General features: G+C 38.6%; 1 protein-coding gene across 4 annotated transcripts in view; it reads right to left on the bottom strand.

Annotated features, from left to right (window-relative positions):
- Window positions 1-229: 229 nt before the first annotated feature.
- The window catches only part of ATP7A (ATPase copper transporting alpha), a 60,899-nt gene continuing 38,593 nt past the window's right edge, over window positions 230-22,535 (bottom strand). For all 4 annotated transcript variants that reach the window (XM_084639811.1, XM_084639814.1, XM_084639812.1 and 1 more), the window contains exons 5-23: window positions 21,639-21,860; window positions 18,716-18,876; window positions 16,925-17,086; window positions 16,074-16,150; window positions 15,631-15,856; window positions 14,967-15,200; window positions 14,381-14,472; window positions 13,874-14,001; window positions 13,527-13,681; window positions 13,030-13,164; window positions 11,425-11,619; window positions 11,037-11,219; window positions 10,465-10,678; window positions 9,620-9,766; window positions 9,092-9,234; window positions 7,975-8,178; window positions 7,084-7,201; window positions 6,389-6,491; window positions 230-5,384 (exon numbers count right to left, since the gene is read on the bottom strand). In XM_084639811.1, the coding sequence (XP_084495937.1) occupies window positions 5,108-5,384; window positions 6,389-6,491; window positions 7,084-7,201; window positions 7,975-8,178; window positions 9,092-9,234; window positions 9,620-9,766; window positions 10,465-10,678; window positions 11,037-11,219; window positions 11,425-11,619; window positions 13,030-13,164; window positions 13,527-13,681; window positions 13,874-14,001; window positions 14,381-14,472; window positions 14,967-15,200; window positions 15,631-15,856; window positions 16,074-16,150; window positions 16,925-17,086; window positions 18,716-18,876; window positions 21,639-21,860 (3,176 nt within the window). In that variant the 3' untranslated portion in view covers window positions 230-5,107. The remainder of the gene's footprint in view (window positions 5,385-6,388; window positions 6,492-7,083; window positions 7,202-7,974; window positions 8,179-9,091; window positions 9,235-9,619; window positions 9,767-10,464; window positions 10,679-11,036; window positions 11,220-11,424; window positions 11,620-13,029; window positions 13,165-13,526; window positions 13,682-13,873; window positions 14,002-14,380; window positions 14,473-14,966; window positions 15,201-15,630; window positions 15,857-16,073; window positions 16,151-16,924; window positions 17,087-18,715; window positions 18,877-21,638; window positions 21,861-22,535) is intronic.

The raw sequence follows: 22,535 nt of genomic DNA, 5'->3' as shown, positions 1-22,535 counted from the left end.
GTATAGTGTGTATGATTTTTGGAAAAATCCTTTAAGGTCGTATGGTAATGATGCTTCTCAGTTATTACCTGTAAATAAAACTTAAAGCTTAACACAGCAGAAAAAACATTATAAACTTGGTCTGCTGTATAAGAAGGAAAACTCAGGGATTTAATGACTAAACAGTGGGATAATTTCCCCATAACCCTTAAAAGATAAAAGCCTTTGAAACCTGGCCTGCCTATAGAACAAAAACAGGAAAATATGGGGGCAATTTCTCTGTTTTGCCTGCAATCAGCAAGGGTATTTGTAAAAGAAATATTTTAAGCAATAATCTGCCACCCCAAAAGGGGTAGAAACATGTTCTTTTTGTCTTTCAGAAAATCAGGAAAAGCTGATGCCAGCTGAAAAGCAACCCAATACCATGAATCTACTGTCACAATAGAAATTGTGTTCTGTGTTCTGTGTTCTATGTTTTGTCTTGTGTTTTGTGTTGTTGCTAGCACTGTTGTGTGTTTAAAAAAAAAAAATACTGAAGACCTGCAGGAACTTAAAAATAAATTAAGCTTTCTGTCCCAGCTACAGGACAGCCTGATACAAAAACAAGTACATGCCAATGTAGACTTGGTCCAAATTGGTCTGGGTAACCTAAAAGGCCAATGGAATCTTTAGTAATGGCTTAATACTACCACATGGCTTATCCATAAGAAAAAAAATATATTAGAAATAGGAAACTACACAGCCATAGCTATGGGATGCACTGAAATGCAGATACTTGCACTAGCTACTTTGGAACACAAAATGTTCTGGGTCATATTGGGAAATATTAAGGGTTTGGTGCATTTGTTAAAACAAAGAAAGAGATCATTGTTTGACACTTATCAATATGAATGGATGCAATATGTTTCCAGTATTGTAAACCAGACTTGTTAATGGGAGAAATTGTTGTCAAAATTGCACACTAACAGTTCCTGGAGGCAAAGGTATTGAAGGTTAACCCACTCCCCATATTACACATGGGATCCTTTTGGCTACCCTGGACCTTGAGCCAGTGAGCTGGGGAGGGAGGGAAGCTATTGGACACTAGAGGTTGTACCGAATGGACTCCTCAAAAGTGGGTGTGCCTCACCTTGCCTGTTGCCCCAGAACCTTGTAGTAAAGATACATCACTAGGATCATGTATGTGGCAAGAATTGGAATCACAAACTCAAATTGCCTCACAGTACCTTCTCTTGAATAGGCTACATAGAAAGTGACACTGACGATTATAAATCTTAGTGTCAAAAGGGGGATTATGTTGGATCATATTAAAGAAGTTCTGTATTAAAATCACAAATGAGTTTGATTCCCCATAGTTCAAATTCCAGGGTATTACTAATTAAGAGGTCTCTTGGTTTTTGGTACTGTTTCTCTCCCTCTATGTGTGAAACTTGCAAGCTGCTAACTGTGTTAGTACATTCTAAGACAGAGTCTGTTCTCAAAGCAGTTCACAGAGAGAGAGACTCAAAACAATACTCTAACAACAGAAACAGCACCCAGAGACTCCCCACCCTTTTGTTGTATTAACAATTGTCATTAAAATAGAGATAGAGGATGTATGTGGATGGATGCTTGGTGTGGATACTAACTGAATGATCAGGGAGGTGCCAGCCTAAGAATCCAGTGTCCATCGGCTGAAGAAGGCGTCAAGTGGAAATAACCAGACGACCCCCCCCCCCCCCGGAGGGCAGACTGGAATCCACCCAACAGCCTCAAGGATGGGAGAACCAAAGAACAAGATAACATCTTGGAGCCATCAGGAATGTGCTATCTGCTGATTGATTCAGCAACAGCATGATGAAGCAATTCCCATAGACTGGCATAGGAAGAAATTCCTATAAAAATAGACTCTAAAAAGTGAGAACTTTGGGGTCTGATTCTGCAAACCAACTTCCAGGAGCATCAGATGAGCATCTGACAAGGCCCTGCTCCCTCCTCATGTCCAGGCCACCTGGCCAGTGACTTGGCATGAGCAACTCTAAGGCTGGTAACTATGATAACAACCTTGCAGAACCTGTGTGTGTGTGTGTGTTTGTATGAATGAATGTGAGAATAAATATGAGATTGAATGGAATGTTATAGCTATAACTAACTGCTTACTATGATTCTTTCTGTATTCACAATAAATGTGGTATTTTGCCTTTTTCCCTTTAATAAGATCCTGCTGGTTTTTATTTTATTGGTACAACATTCAAACATTTTACCTTTTATGCTACTTCACCTGCACTGTACATTCAAACTGGAAAACATTTTGGTTTTTTAACTTCAAGCACAGCATGAAATATTTTATTCACAAAGCATCAACATAAACATTCTAAAATGTCAGCAAGTTCCTATACCGACATTTACCAGGAAAAAACCCTGTTTTCAAAAAGACACTCAGATTTTCTGGACCAGATGTACAATACAGAGTATGTCAATGCAGTGTATATTCATTCAAGTGCAAAACAAATTTTCAGTCACCTGATTAAAATAAGAGGCTCCTTGTTATTGGATACCACTGTGCGTGCGCAGTAACTGGATCAAATACTGGTTTTAATGATACAGAAATAATTAAAGAGGGACTTTCATACAAGGAAAACTTGCAGATTTAACCACATCTATTCATCTTAAACACTGAGTAATAAATTGTTCTCATTACCGTATGTTTGCTAACTACCAACCAAGAGTTTAAAACCAGGATTTGTCCCAAGTGACCATTCTTGATTCCTGAAGTAAAAGTCTTAATTTTGATATTTTTTCCCATGCAACAGATGTGATAAGCATAGGATTATGAACCTGTTCCTGCTCCCACATAAGTGAGTGGCAAAATTCCCATTTTTGAGTAGGACAGGGCCCAATTGTATTTGTTGCAAGATCAGACAGAAGATGACCAATTACTAGCGTAATTCAAAACCAGTTCTTTTGTATAAAGAAACAGGCTGCTGCCATGTAAAATTCCTCCTTGAGAAAACAAATCAGGCAGAATACTCCCCATTGCACCTGCTGAGTCTTGCCAGAAAGAGCCTCTGAAAATGAGGGTAGGTGAAAAACAAAACTGGAATCATGGAAGCAACGTATGTGATCTTAAAGCAATAAATGCTGCATGGCAATATTTTATTGGTTTCTACATAACAATTCATCCACTAATCAGAAATAGCTGTGTTGTTCAAGACTGAGAATACCACTTAATAGAATGGCTTTACTATAGCATAAACTAAAGTTTCCTGACACTAAAAAGGACAAATATAATCTAGATTGAAATATTTCTTAAAATCTTATCAGTTTGTGATCTCATGAAACCAAATTCCTGAATGGAAATTTGATGTTTTCCTACTCCTTATTTTCTCTTTAATGTGGAAACAACAAAAAGTTATATACTGCATTCAGCATTACGATATGTGTAAAATACTCTCTCATCACACCCTAGGGACAATGTATTCTGCTGCACAAAACTTCCTGTTTTCAGACTTTGATATTTTCCCTTGTGAAGCGACAGTCATTTCAGTAGTGAAAATTATACATTAAACATTTGCTTTTGACATTTTACATAACCTGTGCATAACCACTGATTCTCAATTTAAAAACTAGAACACTAAGATTTATTGTTCTCTGTGTCTATTCTCTGACAGATGGACTGACCTCTCTGAAAAACACAAATGAGAATTAAACTCTCACACCATGGATTAGACTTCATGGTATAGTTCCTCATCATTATTTACCTAGTAAACTGGTAAATAGCTCTCTCAGCAAAGGATTTCAAGAATAAGATTTGCAGATTAGCCAATATTCCAGGGAGGTAAATGGTTGATAAACACTTAGTTGCTTTCTCAGTGAGAAATTTCATTTTTAATATTTATGATTAGCGATCAAAAATCTAATTTTGAGAATTCAGTATTATAACAAGTGAAGGTGGGCCCAATTCACATAGTCTGGATCTGGATAGTCCCAAATTGATGTGGTTGGGAACCCAGGTTTTGGTTCAGGGCTCTGGTACACTATTAACATCTTTACAAGCAATTGACATTAGCTCAGTAGGTAGTAAATGGAGCAAACACTGTGTGGTAACATTACTTAAGTGTGAAGGCGTAATTGTAAAGATTACAATGGTGGACCTTGTAACATCAGTATGAATCACCGCAATTCATTTAAAGGGAATTGGCAGGTGCTGGTAACTAATAATAACTCCACTGAATGCTAACAGGCTTTTTAAAAATAAACAATTCAGGTAGTAGCATACTCTATTACTTCCTCAGAAGAGCATGGGAGAAATCGCAGGTGGTGTGTTTTCTGAGCTAGCAGAGGCTGGGAGAGGCAAGACATATCAACCCATTCTGTGTGTACTTAATGTGCTTTCTAGCAGACAATCTCAGTCACAGGAGTGTATTGGGACACAGATATACAGAGAAAGGAAAGAAGTTTAGCGGGGAGAAGATGGAGGGAAATAAACCAAAGCTCCCTCAGTTCTCTCTCTCTGTATGTGACCAGGATCCAGATCAAGGGAGAAGAGATGGCAAGGGGTTTGGTTTAAAAACAAAAACAAACAAAAAAAACATTCTAAGCTTTTGCAGGACAATTTCTTGTATGGAATAAGTTATACATGAGAGAAATCCCAAAAGTTATGCAATAAGGCACATCCATTTGCAAATGAAGAGCACTTTTAGAGTTTATAGCTGTGGTCATCAACATCTTTGATACAGCAAACATATCAGCCACGCTAAACATCAAGAAACTGTCCCCAGTTGCCTGTTGGTCAGTCCTCTACTCCATTTCTGGTTCCCCTGTGTTTTCTCTTAATTGTATTTCAGCATCTTCTAGAAAAATAGTGTGACATTACTAGCTTCTTAGCTACATTACCTGGCTTCACCTGCAGGCTCCAGCCACCACTGCCCTTTCTTTCTTTGCTGTGTCTGGTAAAAAATACTGGAAGGTCACTGCAAATAAATGCACCAGCTTCAGTGTTTAAAACATGAAAAAATTTTCTCTTTCCTGTACAATTGGGCAATTAATACCTAGAGAAGATAAGAGGAAAATCCTTAAAATAAGTCAGACCTCTGGAACTTATCAGTGCGTACAGAATTCTAGCCAATTGTATCTTTTCAAGAGCCTTTCATAATGCTGTGTCTTCTTCCTCTCTGAAATCTCCCACTAGGAGTGAGTGCTTATCTGGTTCACCGAGAACAATGCTGTTGAGGGAGCGTTTATCTGAGAACAGGGAATTTAGTGAGGCTCTACTATAACTGATGATTTGATCCATTAGGCTCAGTTTGGGAGAAGCTGTCCCAGTATCATCAATTCCAACATGGACACATATTTCCGAACGACTCTTCTGTCTCATATTGCCATGGGCACGGGGCTCATATTTCTCATAACTTGGTTTCTTGTAGCTAAGGAAAAAAAATCCAGTATAAATTAGTTGGCAGTAACTGTGAATAGAGACAACCCGATGTGGAAAGAAACTGTACTGCAGATGCTCATGTACAAATCAGTACAGTTAATACCCACTGCCATTCATAATTTGAATACATAGTGCAGTGTTAAAAACGTCTAATTTCTCATCTTTTGGTTGATTCGAATACCAAATGAGAGCTTTATTTTAAAACAATAAACAGAAGGGGAGAGCAAAACAGATTCGTACCACTTCTTATATTTAACTGCTTGACTGGGTATTAAAATTCCAAGGTACATCCTGGTAAACAACATCTACAGGTTTTGTTAATGGAAGAGGCATGCGTCAGTGTTCTACTATGGTTAGGAAATCATCGCCTTTTCTACCCATGGCCCTTTGACGCCTGCACTCGCTGGTTCACACACTATATGGTATCACATCTACCACAGCTCTCCATTGAAGTTGGCTGAGGGGTAAGAAATAACACAAGCCATAACATTTAACAGGGTACTGTTTATTGCAGTACTTCATACTGTTAAGTCCTCAATGCCGGCAGGTGTGGTGTTCCCAGCTGTGTTGCATCATAGCCACAGAATCTGTAGAAAAGCCAGCATGGCAACAAAACTTCCCACAGATTTTCAGTGACAAGAGTTATTACATACTAAGTGCACTACTGATTTTTATAGCTCCCATCATGTACACCTGGCGTGGTTGCAGTTCAAACTCACATGTTTAACAAAACTGCCTGACATATTTTGGATCAACTGGCTACACCGATGAAGCAAAACGGACAAAAAAGAAACCAAGAAGGAATTGTATTGAGAAGGTGACCACCCTGAAGACAGCCACGACTAAAGATGGACTTGCCTGAATTCCAGAGTTAGGATTAGAGTTTAGAAATCTCTAACTCTTCATCCTGTGCTCAGTTCACTAGACCCCTCTGCCTCTAAACTAAGAGACCTATGACTGCAAATCAAAATAAATACAGAATTTTTCACTTACAGCTTTAGCAACAGAGAAGAACACACAACGGAAACAGAAGAGGCAGCCATTGCAGCAGAGCCCATCCATGGCTGCAAAACGATACCAAATGGCAGAAAGACACCTAGGAAAGAAACCAGCACTGATTCCAGAAAAACCATATAAGAACAGAATAATCCTTATACAGTACCTTTAATGCACTGTATACAACCAAGCAAGTGTCCCTATGGACGACTATACATGAAGTTTTAGTGCATTTTAACGTTAACAAACATGACTAAGTTCTAGTGTACGCAAAACAGAAACACAGGTAGGAATAATCATTTTGTCATTTCTATACTAAAATTTACAGCTGTATTAGCTAAAATGGGTTATCTAGCATGTGTTAAAATACAACAGAAAGTTCAAGTGTAGGCATAGCTTATTTTCCCTGCAGTAAATGGTTCTCTTCATGAAGTCAAAACCATGGGTTTTCACGCCCCATTCAACAAAACGTTTCTCTTAAATATATGTCGATGTACAGACCATATCTATATTAATCATAATAGGGGATAGCTCCCTGCTACTCCACCACCATCTCTTTAAAGGTAAAGAACTTGTATTGATAATCACTCACAGACAAGAACGATGGGTACCATTTTATGGGAAAAAAAAACCCACTGCAATTATCTATTAATAAAGCACAATGTCAGTACTACAACAGAACACTCACGTACCAGCAGCAACAGGAATTCCCACGAGATTATAAATTAGAGCAAAGACAAAGTTGAACCGGATTGTTCTGACTGTCTTCCTTGATAAATCTATACTTGCCACCACATCCAACAAATCGTTCTGCAAATTAAAGTGTTTATAGGAAAAGTCAAAGAAAACTAATGTCACATATGAAATGTTATCATATTACTGTTTTCAAAGCTAAATACTGTGCACTGAGCATTTCTAAAAGATGCAAGTGTCTCTCTAATAGATGTGTTTAGATTGTCAGGCCTTCCTCTATTTTATGTTTGTACAGTGCCCAGCACAATAAGTGTTTAGAGTCCCTGGGCACTGATGCAAAACAAATAAATATGTTTACAGCAACGTTAGTGTTGATACAGTCATTTGTCAGGGTTCCTATCAAACTCTGTTTTTCAGGCATTTATAATCAGGCTGTGAAAATTCATTATTAAGTGCAACTTAGCACGCAGGAAGATGTGATCAACAGATGTTCTAGGTGTGATCTAGGTGTTATAGCGTCCTACCAAAATAAAGTTTAATTTTCAATGTTCCATTCCTTCCCCAAAGGTCACCCTCATTCCCCCTCCTTTACCCATCCTCAAACTTGGCACTGTTGCCACAATACATCCAGCAAAAGAAAGCTGGCTGCAGCTTCCTTCCAGAGCCAATGAACATCACACCTTTAGGAGTCAGAGAAACATAGTTTCCTCCCTGCTCCAATTCCATTGGTCTGTAGGGATGGAGCACATCATCTCTGCAGTTGCCCCAGTCAGGCCAGTGTTGGAGTGAGGGACTGAGCACAGGTCCCAAACAACAGCTTTCACTTCACTGCCTCTGGCATGGCCCCACCCATTTTTCTTTAACGAAACAAGCTTAGTTCCATTACTCACCCTAATTAAAACCACATCTGCTGCCTCAATGGCTACATCAGTGCCTGTGCCAATTGCAATTCCAACATTAGCCATGGCAAGAGCGGGGGAATCATTGATACCATCTCCCACCATTGCTACCCGCTTGCCATCCTCTTGTAACTGTTTCACTTTGGCTACCTTGTGCGAGGGAAGAACCTCAGCAAACACTTTGGTGATGCCAACCTAAAGGAAGAGAAAGAATAAAACCATATTACAACTTTTCCATGTGCTGTCCAAGATTCTGTCTCTGAATTTATATGCTTTCTGTTCTCTCTGGTGAGGAGCAGACAGTATCCCTCTGAGTGAACAAAACACAATCCAATTTCACTTTAAGTAACATACCACACTGGAGACTTCCCCCCCCACTGCCACACTATTTTATCATTTCCCCAATGAGGTCACTGGCACAAGGGAGAGCCTAGTCTATTTTAGGGATGTGACTTGATTTTAGCAAGAAAAGTAGTAATTGTGATTACTGGATTAGCAAAGGGAGACCAATTCTATTAAAAAAGCTGAAATTTAAAAAGTTAATAGGAAGATATAAAGCAGGAAACAGTCCTAATTCACCCTTTTAGCAGAGAATTTACAGACTGCTGAGAAGACACTAATTGCTATAACAACTCAAAGAAACCAAGGAGATCTAGAAGAGTAATCTTTCTCCAATGATCAATGTATTTTCATGCCAGCAATTTAAGTAGAGATACTTACATAGATAATTGCTTGAGGATCATTCAATAATAAACTGATTTTATTATGCACTATGAGGGTTAAAAGGGACATCATCAGGCGAAAAGTCCTGGTCCAAATCCGATGTAAGAAGTGCAATACACTGAAGTCAGAGTTATAGCTGCTTATAAAAAACCTACAAGTGTTTCTGTACTAGTTACTAACATTTTGGATTTTTTTTTACACTGTTGGCACTTTTCACCTTCAACCAATTTTGCTATGTATGAGTGTGGGGGGTGGGGGGGAACACACTAAAATATGAAATGAGATATTCCCTCCCCTTGGAGTAGAGCATAACAGAGTTCATTGGGGGGGGTAGGGAGAATACCATGAAGAAAATTGTAAGTCAATTAGATATTCAGCAATTTACCTCAGAGGCAATATATCTCGCTGTTTTACTGTTGTCTCCAGTCATTAGAACAACTTCTAAACCCATAGTCTTCAAAATGTGGACTGCCAATTCAGCTTCAGGTTTCACTGTATCAGCAATAGCTATCAAGCCACACAGCACTCCTAATACAGACAGCATGAAAATGAACGTGTTCCTATTAAAGTTCTTTTCCCCACCTTTAGCAGGCAGTGGGTCCTAGAAGACCCTCTCAGAGCCCAAAGGATTCTCTCTCCTTCTTTATTAGTCTCCTAACCCTTAAAAGTCCTTGTAGTGTGCCCAAACATCCGTGCAGTAAAGGAGAAATGGACGAGGCTCTATCTTTCAAAACGTTACAAAAAGTTGAAAGCTAGAGACTCATTTGTGGTCACATGATTCAATACAAGAGCAAGGTATTATTAATTATTATTAATTATTAATAGTTTCAAGGTCAATTGTTTCCCTCATCACTTTCTATTTAAATGCTCACAAGTCAAATCCAACACCACAGAAAAGGGACAACGATCTTACCGTCAACAGCTACAAGGACTGCAGTGCAACCTCTACATTCGTGTTCAATCATGGCATTATCAATATCGCTTTTAAGAAGGAGGCCATTTCTATTCATCCATTCCCGGTTTCCAATGAGAACAGAATACTTTTGATGATTCAAAGTAGCTGAAGAAAGAAAATACAATCCTACAATCATGTGGATACATTTGGTCAGACAGACTAGTAGCATCATTACCCAAAATCTAAATAATGCTTAGGAACTGTTTTCTTCTTACCCAGCCCACAAACGTTTCTTTTCCTGTTTTTTTGATAAGTAAATGAATTAACTGTTCTGCAATAGGAGGCTGATAGCATTTACTTGGACCTACAGTTGTAACATGGGACAACTAATACACATGAAAGCCATGAGCTGAGCCTTTTTTGAGCAAAGACTGGTCAAGAGCGTAAGTTACATGAAGATTTTGGGTAGTAATCATCTGGGAAGAAGCACAGTTTTAAAGAGAACACAGAAGGGCAGTGGGAGCAGACTCCCATGTTCTATTTCCAGCTCTGACACGAATTACCTTTACCACAGAACTTTAAAATCTCTGTGTCCCACTTTAATAGAGCTCCTTTTAGCCCACGTGCCTTGAGATATGGAAGCATCAATGACCCCATTCCACAGATGAATAAAATACATAGCTATTTAATTAAGTAAAGAGCAACTCCTTCGTACCTCCAGGAGGTTGCAGACCCAGTTCTCCAGAGGGGAAAGGTTAGTGACCCATGGCAGCCTCTTCCCCCAGCATCCTCAACAAAAGTCAGACAAAACCAGATCATCATTCTTGGCACAAATTTTATTTTAAATGCATGTGTCAGCTTACTTGGCAATTTGGCATCAATAATCAAGGCAGGTTGCATTGACTCCTCAATGTTCTCATCAACTCTTATGAGTGTCATATTCTTAATATTATTTTCTTCAACCTTCTCATTCCTCCTGTACAGCAATGCTTCAATATTGGTGACTTTACAGCTAATGCCACAGCCTGCTACTACCTGAAAATCTGTACAGGTTCCAAGGGTTTCTGAGTCCAGTTCCTAAGAGAAAAGGTCAAACATTTTCTGAAAAATACAGAACCAGTTGCATTTATAAGCGTGCTGACAGTAAATTACACCCAAACCCAAATCTAGAACATAAGCAGATAAAATGCAATCATCAAAACACAAGTTTAAGTGTCAGGCTCCAGTGTAAACAGTACCAAATCACTCTCATGCCTTCATCATTTTCAACTTTCAGAACTCTCCAAGTAAAAGGCCACTTCAATAAGCCAACCACTTTCTAGTCAGTGCAAGGTTATTCACAGACGCACACACAATATTGAGACAAAGCTCTATAGGAGAGGATCTCTATCACTGCAAAATATTCTGCCCATCTAAAAGAATCTCAGTACCATACCTTCTTGCAGTATTTTGTTATTGCTGTCCCCAGAGGGTGCTCACTGTTACCCTCGGCAGTCCCAACTATTGCCAAAATCTTATTACGTGGCATCTGGTTATCCTCCACTAGAATCTTCACCTGCATCACTACTGGAATTCCATGGGTAATGGTTCCTGTTTTATCAAATACCACCACCTTTACCTGCAGCAAAACAGAAAACTGCATTGTTGCATAAAGGTCTTATTGCAGAATCATTCAGATGCAAAGTTACTGTCCAAAGTTACTACCTAGCCACTTACAGACAACATGCAGTGATAACTTCTGTGTTTGGAAACAAATGCAGAATACTGGCATGTAGAGTCCTACTATAAATTAAAGCCTTGGAAAAATAAATAACATTTTTTACCTTATGAGCCATCTCTAGTGGTTCTCCACCTTTGATCAATATGCCATTCTGAGCTCCTACCCCAGTACCCACCATCACAGCTGTTGGGGTTGCTAATCCCAATGAACAAGGACAGGCAATGCACAAAACTGTGATGGCGGCTTGGAAAGCAAAGCGGATTACTACTTCGGTTTTGGAAATGCTTTTATTGTAACCCTGTGGACGCAGAAACACATTTTAGTAACAGAGTAAGGAACACTGTAAACCATGTAGTCAACTATACATTTTCTTAGTCACAAAGGCATATTTGTAATTACATAAAAAAAAAAATCTATGTTTGAAGAATGTTAAAGTTGAAAAGTAAAGCACTCGAAAGTTAGGAAGTACCAGAATTCTGATTGCCCACGCAACCTTATTCTGTCCTATATTGCATATACATATCACATGCTATATTTTACCCATAAGACACCTGCCTCATTCTATTTATTTTCTCAAACTAAAGAATATAAGCCATGAGACTCCCTGAAACTGTACCATAATAAACAATACTCTAATCACTACAGATGGTGATTAATGGCCTATAAACATTCTCCACTAGACTCTTCATCTGCATCCTCTGTCAGAAAAAATAATCAAGCAAGAAACTGCCATCTTAACTGTCTGATGGTGCAAATTAGGGCCCCAGTCCTATACTGAGATCCACCAGTGTGTAAAGTCTATTGATTTCAAGCTGGATTCTCCATGGGGCTGTGCCAGCAGATCCTGATGCAGAACTGGGACCTATATTGAAGAGATCATCTTTCCCAAAGGAAAGGAAATTTGGAAGGTTCAGGGTTTTTGTAATGTCAAGTTATTGCTTTGTTTGTTTTAAAAAGTTAATAATTAGTTTAATAATTAAGTTAACCAATTAAAATATTTTTAAAAACAAGATATTTTTGTTAATCATTGAACTCTTTCAGGTTTGTAAGTTCGATACTTTTTCAAAATAAAGTTCCCATTTCTGAGTCTTTTTAGTAGAGAAGCTGACACTTTCAGTCCTAATTTGTATCAGACAGAGCCATTGCTAAGTAGTACTAATAAGGGCAGGCCTTCACGACCTGCCGGATCGGCGGGTAGTGATCGATCTATCGGGGATAGATTTATTGTGTCTCGTCTAGACGCGATAAATCGATCCCCAAACGTGCTCCCCTTGGACTCCAGAACTCCAGCTCGTGAGAGGCGGAGTCGACGGGGAAGTGGCAGTGGTCAACTCACTGCCATCCTCACGGCCAGGTAAGTTAACCTAAGATGCGCCGACTTCAGCTACGCTATTTGCATAGCTGAAGTTGCATATTCTGGGTTGACCCACCCCACCCCACACACACACAGTGTAGACCAGGGCTAAGATAGCTGCTTTCCAAGTAGTTTTAAATATTTTGTAAAGACTTAGTTAACTATCATGTGCTATATGACTTTGCACTTTTCCTTTCATAAGCAAAAATATAGAAAAACATTCCAGCATGTGAACAACATACTAGACAAATGACTGTGAGGATATTCTAGGATGGAACTGTTGCAGTCAAACAGTCTTCTGTTACACCTATTATTTAACAACATTTAAGAAAGTGATTTAAGAGAGTCACTTACATGAAAATATATTTCCACAACTTCAAAACTGACAAACCCAATTACAATCCAAGCAAAAAGGGTAACCACAGAGACAGCCACAATAAAAGGAACAAAATAGCCACTAAGTTTATCTGCAAATTGCTGGATTGGAGCCTACGGAAGAGAAAATACAAAAACATAAATTCTAATCACATGATACTCTCTTCCATGCTTTTAAGCACTAGTGTAAACAGAGTATCTCAGCATATTCAACATATACTTCTAATAAAACCTAGATAGTCTCTCAATAGTTTTGACATTTTGACATGACTTTAGAGAATTAAGAGACTCAGAACTTTGAAGTTTTGAGTTCAAAGTTTCTCTGATTGATATGTGGACATTGCTTGGTGTCTTGATTTTAAGACTTATACTGAGGTTTAAAAGACTCTAAGCTTTATGCGATTTGCTGAATAGAGGCCTAAATGAAGAGGCAGAAACTAATAGTTTAAATGAATGCCACTATTCAGAAAAAGTACCTTTGAGGTTTGTGCCTCCTCCACAAGTTTGACAATCTGAGAGAGAGTTGTATCAGCTCCGACGTGAGTTGCAGAGATCAGCAGTGACCCATTCTGATTAATAGAACCTGCAATAACTGTACTGCCAGGTTTTTTAGTCACAGGCATTGCTTCACCTACATAAAGGCCAACAGCAGACATTAGGCTGGCAAATTCTGATTTTGACAGTGTTATTTTTCCTACTGCTCTCTAGTCCTAACATACAATTAGAAAACATACAAGCAAAATAGTGAACTTTAATCTCCCTTGTTCATAAGTATTTGATGCAAAGAAATATTTTAAATTTTTTTTAAAAGCAAACAGCTTACCTGTGATGAGGGACTCATCTACCATAGACTGTCCTTCAATAACATAGCCATCAACTGGGAATTTGCCTCCTGGAACTACTTTGACAACATCACCCCGTTGAACCAGTTCAACGTCAACCTGATCTTCACTGAGAAGGGAGTATAGTACATTTAATAAAACATGGTTAGTGATGTTACCAAGTCAAAAAGCACTTTTCAGGATTATATACAGCAGAATCTCACCAATTCATACATTGCTAATTGACAAAGGGCATTTTGTGATGCTTTATACTTTTTTATTATTTATTATTTGTGTACTTGCCAATTCAGAAAATCCGTTCAATTTCAAAGTGCAAATTAGCAAGGTTCCACTATGGGATATCAGAATGGTATCAATTTTATTACATTTTAATGTTACATCTGGCAAATTCTCTTAAGTTGAACAAGTTATTTGTTGTGCACATCTTCAGCAAGGTAAAAGTATTAGTTCAAAAACAAAGAAAAGAAAGGAAGGACAAAGCAAAATACCTCAAAAGAATGTTGTCTGGTCCTAGGTTAACGAGAGTTGCTTCTGTAGCTTGTAGTGAAATTAGTCTTGAAAGGGCTTCCGATGTTTTACCCTAGAATATGAATTGACACATTTCCCTTTGATCACGCTATCAACAAAAAATAAATCACAGGCTAAACAGCTACATGCAATACAATTCACCCTTTAAAACAAACACTTCTTGCGAACTGACTAGAAAAAATAAATTTGACATTTTAAATGATTTTCAGGAATTCTGAAAACCGTTTTGCAACATGAACAAATGATAAGCAATCAGGATAACACTTTCCCATGTAATTTCATTTTAAAACATGCACACCCTATAACTACACACATGTAATTTCCTGCAATTTGTAGATGTAACACTTTACATCAAATATTTATAAAAATATAAAGTTCAGTCTTGCTTCTGTTTTCTTACAAGCTGCGATTTTGCTTGCTAAGTATTGCCTCTGTATCTCACTAAAAAGTTAATCTTTCATGCTTTCTAGTGCAACCTGTCTCAAACATTTTATAGTATTTTATTTCATGTCAACCACATGAGCAGGTACTTTTATTTTGCTTTACCTTTGCCATATGTTCTAACCACCGGCCCAATGCAATGAACACAAATAGCATAGGAGGTGTGTCGAAGAAAGTCACAGGATTCACTTTTGCTTTTTCAACCATTGCAACTAGAAGAATAACGAAGGAGTAGACAAATGCAATGGTGGTTGCCAAAACAATGAGCACATCCATGTTAGCAGTTTTATGCTTCAGTGCTTTGTATGCTTGAATGTAGAAGTACCAGCCCCCAAATAACTGTAACAACAACAACCACAACTGTACTTTACTCATTTGAAAATACAAAGGCAAAAATTACTGCTCTAAAGCTACTTTATTGAAAGTGAAAGGTGCAGGGTTCTTTTCCGTGCATCCTTTTTTAAAGTTCAGGTTAAAAAAGTTTAAATATTAATATTTCAATTGATATGAAGAACAAACATCTAATAAGTCTACCGCAAATCAAGGGAGCTCAAATTAAAAAAAAACTAATAATTACAATGCTAAAATATAGAAGATGATGGATCCAATCCTGCTCTCACTGAAGTTAAAATACCCACTGATTTCAATGAAAGCATTCACAAAGTGATCTTTTGTGCTTAATTTTTTTTAACGTTCCTTTATAAAAAGACAATTTCTATTTGTGAATTTCTAATGACAGCAAACTGAAAGTCACCATGTTTTTATTTACCTGAACAGGGACACACAATAAAAAAGACAGAAAATTCATTACAGACAATCCTGGCAGGACCTGACGCTCCAAGAACATAGAAGAGTGATAGGCCTCCATTTCCTCCTTGCTCATGTTGCGATGATGGTGAACACCTGAGAAGTGACTGTCCATAATCATCATGTAAATCATCAGCGCCATTACAGGAATGCAGAAAACCAGACTCACAAGAAAAGATCTTTTCCACCTTAGATAAGGGAAAAAAATTATGAAAATCTGACTTGTTTCACAAGTAACAGATAATTAATCATGACACAGATAATAGCATTTTAGCTACAATGTCTGTAGAGATCAACAAAGTAATTTGTGAAAACTACACTACTGGTTCAAAAACAGCCTCAAATTTTATAAGAAGAATCAATGAACATTTAAGTAGAATTTAAAACAGACTGAGTAATACTTACTGCCTTATTTCCTGTTTGTGGTCTAGATGGCTAGCAGATCTGTCCTTCTTGACTAAAGAAGTATCAAAACCTAAATCCTAGAATAGAAATGTAGCAAGGATTTGATTTTACCATACATATCACAAAAGATACACTTTCATCTTGATTTGCAGGTAGTCATCAATACTGCACAAGGAGAAAACACCTTCAACTGTATTTCTTTGTCCAGGCAAGTAAATATCACCTGTGATATTATAGTTATACAATTTATACCATGAACGTGTTAACTGCTCCACAGTACACAAAAGCCATTCCCTGCCATCTAGAAAAAGGAATTTGCCCACTGGCACAGACAACTGGAACACACTTATGCGGGCAATGTAAACTTATTTCTACTTTTTTTAAGACATCTTGTGCTGTATAGAGATATTTGTAGGTTATCTGGTAGAGCAGGCCATGCATTCAACTAGCTTCATTAGCACATTTATAAGGTCATTCTTTCACTTTCTATGTCAAAAGGTACCTCAGAAATAGCTCTCAGACTTAGGCTTCAACTTGTTCTAAAATGCTCTTCCAGCCTTTCCTTGCAGGGCATGGACAAGGTCACCAAGGAGTACTGTTCTGCTGACATATGGAGTTTCCCTGACTGCCAGAACACCTGTTCTTTATGTTGACTTCTCTACACGGATGGTGAGAAGAGTGGGTGGAAGAGAAAGGGGACAGGATTTTGGTGTTGATAAACCTCTGTTCCACAACCATTACATACCAAGAGTTCTTGTATTCCAGGGTTTAGAACTCTGGGAAGCATATTGGATATTCTATAAGATTTTCAGTGGCCCAATGAAACAGTTTAATACCACGTAAGCACTTACCTCTACTGTTTGTATAATATCTCGAGGACCAACAATCTCAGGATCATATTTAATGTGTGCTTTGTTGGTTGCAAGAGCCACTGAGCTGTATAATACACCTTTAGTCTTCATAAGGGTGGATTCTATTTTATGTACACATGAGGCACATGTCATTCCTCTCACCTGTTAAACACAAATTCTTGCCTGTTATCAAAACCAAAGACTGATTTTTTAAAATATTAGTGAATACTTTTTCATCTATTACAAACAGAGAATCTGAGAAAAATTAGGAAACCATAAACTGTGCTTTTGTTATCTGAGTTATAGCATCCATAGATAGTATAACAAAAAAACCTTTTGGAATATACAGCTATCTGACCAGCAGGTGGCACTGTGGCTTGATATTTGAATAATGTGTAGGTTAGCAAATCCACATATAGTTTGTAATATTTATCTATCTTTAGGTTTTATTTTGCTGCCCATCACCACAGTATATGAGCAACTTCCTACCAAATCAATTGCAATAACAAAGTCTCTAGTGGAGGCATATAAATTGCTCATCTTCACAGAAGGTTGAAAAATTCTGAATGATACCTTTTTCCATTTATAGTCAATATACAATTTTTAAAAAGACTGAAGAGGTGGTACAAAGATCAGCATTTCAGCTTTTTGCATCCTTGCTAATATTTCAAGCTTTCAATAAAAGGCATGGATTGAATACACTGGGAAAAGGTACATTTGTCATATATTTGGGAGGTTTGTTGCTATTTGACATGTATTATTGCATTTGTTTCTAAACCACCTGTGCATAGCTTTCCACTGACATTTAACCTTATAGAAGCAGATATTCTATTTGAAAGTCATATTTTCAGCTAAAAACTGTCTACGTATTTTTGGTAAAAGCAATCTTTAAGATTACTCTAACAAAGATTAAAAGATTAGAGGGGAAAAACAGCTTTTCCCCCCTTTTTACCCAGTTCCTAGTGTAGACCAAGGTGTTTGTGCATTGGACTGCACTGGGTGAAAAGTTAACTTCAGCTGTTTTGTTGATTGTCAGTCACATTTTCTGTCTCACACTTAGCATGATGACATCATTCTCAAGTCTTGCTCTAGGGGTACTCACATGCATGCACTATCCCTAAGCTCTGGAAGAGCATGTTTATTAGCAACAGCAAAGCTGGAACCGACACCGAAGAGAACACATGCAGCAATCAGGAGTATGCATGAAGAGGAAGGTGGGGAAGAGGCAACTGGAGAATAAGGATGGTCTACTGGCTGAAGCGCTAGACTGGGATTAAAGAGACCTGGGACCAGTTCCCTGGTGCTTCCTGTGTGACCTTGGGCAAGCTTTTTAAATGGGGATAACTCTACTTCTGTATATCACAGGAGTGTTGTTAGAATAAATACATTAATAATTGTGAGGCATTCAAGTACTATTGGTAATGGGTGCCATTAAGACAGAGAGACATATGTAAAACCATGTTTGGTGTTGCTATTCTCAGATCTGCCCATAAGTCTTCTATAAACATCAACAGAGGAACGTAAGAACTCTTAAAATTTTTAAAATATTTTTTTAACTCTGTACTATTTAAAGGTGCTTTATCAGAATCTTGAATTTATCTTTTAATCAATCAATACAGAAGTTTACACTGTCATTTTAACTATAGATTTTATCCCATGGTAACAGCCAAATGCAGCTATCTATTTTACAAATATCTATTTTTCTTTGAATCAGACAATCCTATCTGTACGGAAAGCTTTCTAGGAAGTAAAAACATTACACATGCACATTTGTTAAAATGATCTGCTTACAACAAGTTCTAGAATTCCATCTCCATCATAGTTTTCCATAACAGTAGCTCCAAATCCCAATTCACGGATTAGATCTGCTATGAGTGATGGCTGTATGATAGCGGGGTCATATCTCACTTCTGCCTTCCCTGCCATTAGAGCAACAAGCACAGAACATATTCCTAGAAATATACAACCAGAAAGTACAGTGTTAATTAAACATTGTATTAGAACAATGTGCAAACACATTTAGTTTAGTAAACATACTGCACCTCAATCACCATATTACAGGAGGCTAGCAATTACCCACATTCACTAAGACTGTGAAACAGGTAGTCTGCACCTAGCATACTGTGGGGGCACTTTCAGAACAAGCAATAAAAGGTAGGCTCTGAGAGAACATGTGTACTGGACGAATCTAAGTCTAAAGGTAAAGGAAGACGAGGAAAACTGAGGGAAATGCCAGATTTACTACTTGTTTAAGTTGGTTAATTTCAAAAATTCCAGTTTATGATACATGAAGGGAGCTCGAAAACATCCTCAATTTTTTTTTCAAAAATTCCTTTTAAGAAATTTAAGAAACACACTTTGTAAGGGTTTTAGGGCTCCCCACTATTTGTATTTCCAAAGGCCTTTTCTGTAAGAAATAAACTGATTGAATACATGTAGGAAAGAGAAAGGAACTAACACACAGTCCTGACAAACACAGAACAAAAGAATTTTCTCTACTTTCCAGTTTCTCCCAGCACCAAAGGATTAAAGCATCAAATAGTCCAAGATTTGTCCAACTTTCATATTATTTTAAACTGATTAAGTATAGCCTTCATTTGCCATTGTTATTTGACCCTGCAGTATTTTGCTTCTGCAGAGCTCCTCATCCTGTTAGCAAAGGGAGCACAAAATTATGGTCATAACTATGAATTACATTTAGGACCATGTAACGGTGTAAGAGCTTGGCTCTTTATCCCTCCCTACTTGCTAGACCACAAACAGTTTTTATGAGTCTGCCAATGCCTCCAAGTTACCAGGTCTATCTGGTCCTTTAGGTCAAACAGTAAAGGCTCATTGCTTTTAGTTCCGGGGACCTTGGGTTCCATCCCCACTGATGACCTAAGGCGGGGAGGAGTGAAGGGGAGAAAGTAGTTACCACAAGGAAGTAAAGCAGGTAAAGCATGGTTAACTTGGCCTCAGTATGGGCTTGTCTGTGTAATGGGGAGAGTTAGCTAACACTGAGTTGAAAATCTGGAAAGCATTTTAAGTGTGCTGAACAAACAAAATGCAATTGTCTAGCTTCTAAAAGGGCAATAATAGAGAGAATACAAAAACTGAATGGAGAAATGAGTGCCATTTTAAAAGGAATTACTTGCCCTCTAAAAAGTTGAAACAATTCATTTTGTACTGACCAGAGTTTTTAAGGATTAAAGATCCACTGTGTACATCAGTAACTGGTTTACTCTCAAAATGCAGGAGACTCTCTGTATTGTACATTGTCAATGTGTTGCACATGTTGAATGCTAATTAATACCATGCTATGGGTGGGACAGGCAAACAGAGGGTATGTACCTAGGAGTAAGTATGAGATAAGAGTTTTATAAGCTGCAGCCCCAATGCACAGGGGAGTGATGTACTGATGAATGAGAAGCTTCAACTTTATTCACCCTCTATGCTCTCCCTTGTGCTTTGGGGCTGCAGCCAATAAAACTGTTTTAATCTCCCTAGAAATCAGAAAGTTGATTTTACAATGTGTTTAATCCTTTGAATGCTATAATTCCACTACTGCCAAGGCAATTTCATAGAATCATAGAATATCAGGGTTGGAAGGGACCTCAGGAGGTCATCTAGTCCAACCCCCTGCTCAAAGCAGGACCAATCCCCACTTAAATCATCCCAGCCAGGGCTTTGTCAAGCCTGACCTTAAAAACTTCTAAGGAAGGAGATTCTACCACCTCCCTAGGTAACGCACTCCAGTGTTTCACCACCCTCCTAGTGAAAAAGTTTTTCCTAATATCCAACCTAAACCTCCCCCACTGCAACTTGAGACCATTACTCCTTGTCCTGTCCTCTTCTACCACTGAGAATAGTCTAGAACCATCCTCTCTGGAACCCCCCTTCAGGTAGCTGAAAGCAGCTATCAAATCCCCCCTTATTCTTCTCTTCTGCAGACTAAACAATCCCAGTTCTCTCAGCCTCTCCTCATAAGTCATGTGTTCCAGACCCCTAATCATTTTTGTTGCCCTTCGCTGGACTCTCTCCAATTTATCCACATCCTTCTTGTAGTGCGGGGCCCAAAACTGGACACAGTACTCCAGATGAGGCCTCACCAATGTCGAATAGAGGGGAACGATCACGTCCCTCGATCTGCTGGCTATGCCCCAAGTTATACATCCCAAAATGCCATTGGCCTTCTTGGCAACAAGGGCACACTGTTGACTCATATCCAGCTTCTCGTCCACTGTCACCCCTAGGTCCTTTTCCGCAGAACTGGTGCCTAGCCATTCGGTCCCTAGTCTGTAGCGGTACATTGGGTTCTTCCGTCCTAAGTGCAGGACCCCGCACTTATCCTTGTTGATTTCCTCATCAGATCCTCATCAGATTTCTTTTGGCCCAATCCTCCAATTTGTCTAGGTCCCTCTGTATCCTATCACTGGCCTCCAGCGTATCTACCGCTCCTCCTTGTTTAGTATCATCCGCAAATTTGCTGAGAGTGCAATTTAGAGTAGTATGTATCAAGTGTGGCAATGGAGCTTTATAGTTAGTGTGCAGGACCACATACTTTATACCCAGTAATGCAACAGTGTGTAGGATGTACATTGTAAAACAATCAAAATTCAACGGGTGGTTGTTTCTCCCTCTAACCCCACGTTAAAATTCCACTACGACAGCTGTAAAGATATCTCTAAAACACGTTTAGAGATTTAACAGGTTTTACTGAAGTATATCTCACCATCTTCTCTCCTCAAATTTCTCTCAATATTTGCTACGCAGGAAGCACAGGTCATGCCAGTGACCTGGATGTAACACTTCGATGGAGTCCTTGCCTCCTGTTTATCATCATGGACTGGTGACACTTTGGAGCGCAGCGCTGTTTTGTAAAGCATATTATCCTGAGAGTCTAACAGCACTTCCAGTGAAGGTTGAGTTATTAATACCAATGGTTCTGTCTTTGCTGGGGAGTGGGAAAAAAATCATAAATCGTGAATTTATTAACAACCTCTGAAACAAGTTATGACCCTGACACAACATAGCATGACTGCACATTACTGTAGTATTCCTGACTGAGAAGCCGAATTGCACTCACCTTATCAGAAAGATGCATGTATTTGCTCTGTGGGTGCTAAGTCAAATAACTAAGCCTACCTCTGCTCTGATGCCTAAAAACCACTCCCTTAGATACTAGTTAGGTAACTGACAAACTGTGACTTCTGTTTTTCTGCTCAGCTGTGTTCATTTTGTTACCTTTTTTACTCACCCTCCCACATCACCTGTTTTGTCCTTCCGTTGTATCCTGTCTGTTATGTAGATGGTTAGCTTTCTGGGGCAAGGAATGACTCCTTGTTATATGTCTGAACAGTACTCAGGCCAGGCCTATATTAGGAAATTAGGTCATCATTCAAGGGTATGAAAAATGTACCCTCTTGAGCAATGCAGTTAAAATGACCTGACCCCTGGTATAGACAGTGCTAGGTTGACAGGAGGGCTTCTCCCGTAGACACAGCTACCACCTCTCGCAGAGTGGGAGTACCTACATGGACGGGAGAAGCCCTCCCATTAGTGTAGGTAGCGTCTTCACCGAAGCGGCGCCACTGCACTGTAGACCTGCCCTAGTTGTGACACCAAGCAC

Source organism: Lepidochelys olivacea (assembly GCF_965140295.1).
Source record: "Lepidochelys olivacea isolate rLepOli2 genome assembly, chromosome: 9".
Classification (NCBI taxonomy): Eukaryota; Metazoa; Chordata; order Testudines; family Cheloniidae; genus Lepidochelys; species Lepidochelys olivacea.
The sequence above is the reverse complement of the archived record's forward strand: the minus strand, read 5'-3'. Positions and strand labels throughout refer to the sequence as shown.